The sequence below is a fragment of the Nicotiana tabacum genome, chromosome 24 (assembly GCF_000715075.1).
Source record: "Nicotiana tabacum cultivar K326 chromosome 24, ASM71507v2, whole genome shotgun sequence".
Classification (NCBI taxonomy): domain Eukaryota; kingdom Viridiplantae; phylum Streptophyta; class Magnoliopsida; order Solanales; family Solanaceae; genus Nicotiana; species Nicotiana tabacum.
The window spans coordinates 8,179,164-8,183,584 of NC_134103.1; the positions used below are offsets into that span (position 1 = coordinate 8,179,164).

General features: G+C 30.1%; 1 protein-coding gene across 1 annotated transcript; it reads left to right on the top strand.

The window, feature by feature from the left end:
• Window positions 1–2,329: 2,329 nt before the first annotated feature.
• LOC107812542 (zinc finger protein WIP6-like) lies at window positions 2,330–4,007 on the top strand. The gene is made up of 2 exons (XM_016637680.2): window positions 2,330–2,850; window positions 3,381–4,007. Exons 1-2 carry the CDS (start codon window positions 2,467–2,469, stop codon window positions 3,837–3,839), a joined length of 843 nt encoding a protein of 280 aa, XP_016493166.1. The 5' UTR covers window positions 2,330–2,466; the 3' UTR covers window positions 3,840–4,007.
• Window positions 4,008–4,421: the final 414 nt, after the last annotated feature.

Here is a 4,421-nt window from a genome sequence, read left to right on the forward strand (position 1 = left end):
TACTAAGAAAATTCTCCCGTAAGATAATCAAATTTCAATTTTACTGGCCCTCAAAATAAACAAAATTAATTTTTTCCAAAAATTATGCTTTAAACTTTAAAATAATAAAAATATCTCAACCTTTAACAATATTCAAAAGACCAAAATATTTAAATTATTTCCAGAAAAATAATTTAATGATTAAAAGCATAGAGTTCAAGTTGTAGTGTTATAAATTTACGTTGTTAGCCTTTTTTCATCTTTTTTCAACTGAACATTTTCTATTTTTTTATTAACTATGTAAATTAGGGGTGTACATAGAACGGGTTGGTTCATTTTTTATCAAAACCAAACCAAACCAATTATATCGGTTTGGATTGTTCAATTTTGTTAGATTTTTCGGATTTTTTTGTTACATAAATATTATTTCAATCTACTTTATTAAATTTTTTAGAACTAAATATATGTTCAGTAAAAATTAAAAAAATTGAAAAACATATGATCTATAAAAATATTCTTATGGGAGAATTTTTTTAGTAATTGGAATTCATGAGTTTTGTCAAGTGAAATTGGTGACGAAAATGGAGAAGACATCAGTAATGGAGGAAATCGGATAAGGGAGAAAGAAAAAGTAAAAAAAAAAAAAAGAGAAGAAAAGAAAAAAGAAGAAAGAAAAGATAAAGGTAAAGAAAAAAAGTATTAATAAAAAGGAAATAGTGTTTGTAATACACTTTAATACAATTAACGAAAGAGCTAATTAGTTTGAGTGGATTCCGTTTCGAAAAGGGCATATATGGGCCAACTGTGTAACTCTAAAGGCATATATGGACCAACTATGTGACGATAAGGGTATATTTGAGCTAAAGTATTAACGAAGGGCAAATGTGCTCAATTTCGTATAGTACAAGGGCATATTTGGACCTTTTCCGATAAAATAATACTTATTTTTCTTAAATTCCATCCATCTTCAAAAATCAATTTTTTTTATTCTTTGGCACATAGAGACAAGACAAAGGTACCGGGGTTATTGCGGGGGTGGGGGGAGGGGGTGGGGGGTGTTTGCAATGTTGCATGATACAACCTTTCATAGGAGAGCATATAGATATGGAGAGAGAAAGGGGAGGAGGAAGCAGCTAGAGATATGAAATGACAAGGCCCAAAGAATTTGAGAATTGAGCATCTTATTTGGTGCACTATTTCTTTTTCTTTTTTTAAAAAGAAATATACTCCCTCTATTTCACTTTAATTGATTTTTTTTGGTTATTTTTACATATAATAAGAAATTCACTTTTTAGCATTAATTAACAATAAAATTAAGCATATTAACCTTAATTTATTAAATAAAAATCTAACAAACAACTCTTTACTCCAAGGGCAACTTTGAAAAAAAGAAGTTAATTCCTTCTTTATATCTGAAAAAATTAAATATTGTGGACCACAAAAAAAGACAAAAAAATCAATTAAAATGGACCGGAGGGGAATATATTTTTAGTTGCTTCCAAAAATAATATCCAACATTATATATATATATATATACACATACATATACAACTTTTACTATATTGAATACTGTATGATCCGTTCTTGAAAGGGACAACACCTTAAGCGTCGTTTGGTTAAGCATTATAATGCAACAATTATTACGCGATGGTTAGTAATATAACAATTAGGTAACGAATAATAATGTATGAATTATCATATAGTGAATAACAATGCACAGATTGCTTTTAGGGACTGCCGATTTTATGTATTTTTGTCTTTCTACCTCACACATAAAAGAATAAATTACGCGAATATTAGCATTGTATAACCTATGATATATTTTGAGGAAAAAGGTAATAGAAGAGAAGCAATAAATAAGTACATACCGAGAATCATGGTGCATAGTTTATACTAAAAACCAAGCATTATATTAATTATGTGGAAAAAAACATTAATGCAATAATTTTATATATTGCAAACTAAATACTGTACGGCATAGTATGCACACATTTATGTTAGAATTGTCTTTCCTTTTGTGGCCAACCTAACAACACCTTAGTGCATACATTTAAAATGTTGTGTAGTATTGTTTTTAGGTTAAATCATTCGGTATATATCCGAAATCGACTAAAGAAATAAAATGTTAATTCACAGGAAGTTCTTCATTTTCTGAGCTCGAATTCTAAATATTTAATTAAGGTGAAACAATACTAATCATCCTACCAACACTCTTGGGATGTAAAATGTTGTGTAATAGACAGACACGAAAAACCTAGCATCTTTGGCCCTCTCTCCCCTTCTCCATTTGGCCAAAAGAAAACAAAATTCTAGCATAAAGTCCCCAACCCAAGACCACCTATTTTTTCTATTACCCTTTGGTCAATAACTCTTAAAACTTGTTATTTATAGCTTGTCTTCTTCTCCCTAACTTTCTTCCTCATAATCATAGACTAGACTTTTCCCCCCTTCACCAAAAAAAACCCTAAAATTATCACTATTATTACCATGCAAACTCATTCTATCACATACTTATTTTCTAGTGAAAGTGCCTGTTTAGAAACTGAAGCAGAAGATGAACTTTCTACTGTTCTTTCTCTTGGTCCTCCTGGTCAAATAAACCTTCAAAAAAATACTACAAAATTCCATTTTCAGAGTTATTATAATCAGTACTCTAGTTGTGGAGAAGGTGTGACTGTGGCTCTTCATACTGATTCATCAGGTACAAGTTCAAACAACAATAACCCTAGTAAAAACAAAGGGGATAATATTATTTCAGTAGCAAATAATGGACAATATTGGATTCCAACACCAGCTCAAATTCTTGTTGGACCTACTCAATTCTCTTGTGCTGTTTGCAACAAAACATTCAACAGATTCAACAACATGCAGGTTTAATTTCCTATATATACTTTTATTCATGTTAAAGATCTTGTATATGCAATTTTATTCATCATTTTCATTTTTTTATTTTAAAATGTGAATATTAGGGTTGTCACTTATATATAATATGTTGTGACTGCTCACGGAAGCAGAGCTAGAAGCCCGGATACGGGTTTGGTCGAACGCAGTAGCTTTTGCTCAAACAATATTTCTATTAAGAAACTCATTAAATATATACGAATATTAAACTTTAAATTGTCATTCTAAAATCTAGAACATATAAAGTTGAAATCTTGGTTCCGCCTCTCACTGTTCATATGTACATGAAAATTCTTGAACTTTGTCTTGTTATTGTCTCATCTATGTATGAATTGATTCAGAAGCTTGTACTTCTAATCAAGTTTCTAGTGATCTAAATTCCCAACTTACCAGAAATAGGTAACAAATTTTATGTTTGGTTAAAAAAAGTTTTGTTTGGTCCAACTTGATATATTACATTTTATGTTCTTTAATTATTGACCAAATTTTTGTTTTAGCAGATGCATATGTGGGGGCATGGATCACAATATAGAAAGGGACCAGATTCACTAAAAGGGACAAAACCAGCTTCTTCAATGTTAAGGTTGCCTTGTTATTGTTGTGCTGAAGGTTGCAAGAACAACATAGACCATCCAAGATCAAAGCCATTGAAAGACTTTAGAACTCTTCAAACACATTACAAAAGAAAACATGGAGCAAAACCATTTACTTGTAGGAAATGTGGGAAGAATTTTGCTGTAAGAGGAGATTGGAGGACTCATGAGAAGAATTGTGGTAAGCTTTGGTTTTGTATTTGTGGTTCAGATTTTAAGCACAAGAGGTCACTCAAAGATCATGTTAGAGCTTTTGGAGATGGACATGCACCACATAGTGAGAATTCTTATTATAATGTTGAAGGAGAAGATGAAAATGAAGATGAAGAAGAAGATGTAGAAGCAGGGGAAGAGCTAGAGTTTTAGATAATGGTTCGGATGAATTCAATAGTTTTTTCTTAGACCTTGTACTTGTACTAAGAAATTCGTTAAATATGTATAAATATATAACTTCGAATCCAGTAAGTAAGACGAACTATGAGTTTGATGGTAAGTTCAAAACCTATAAATTTCAAATCCCGACTCCGCTTTTATATAGAAGGAAATCTTGATGATGAATTATATGGAAATGGAACTTAGCTATAATGAAGGTAACTTTTTTGGGCTTTTTTTACTTTTATCCCGTGCCAGAAATTATTTATATTCTTCCTTTGTGAGTCTCATTAGACTGCTGTGTGTGTGTGTGTGTGTGTGTGTGTGTGTGTGTGTGTATATATATATATATATATATATATATATATATATATATATATATATATATATATATATATATATATATATATATATATATATATTTATACATACACACAATTATTACTAGTTTAAGTGATTGTGTGAGCGGCTATTTGGAGATCTTTACACAAATAGTCAGTCAGATTCACTGTTTACTTTTGTTAGACAATATACATATATTAAATTCTAATTATACACGGTTATATTATACGCATA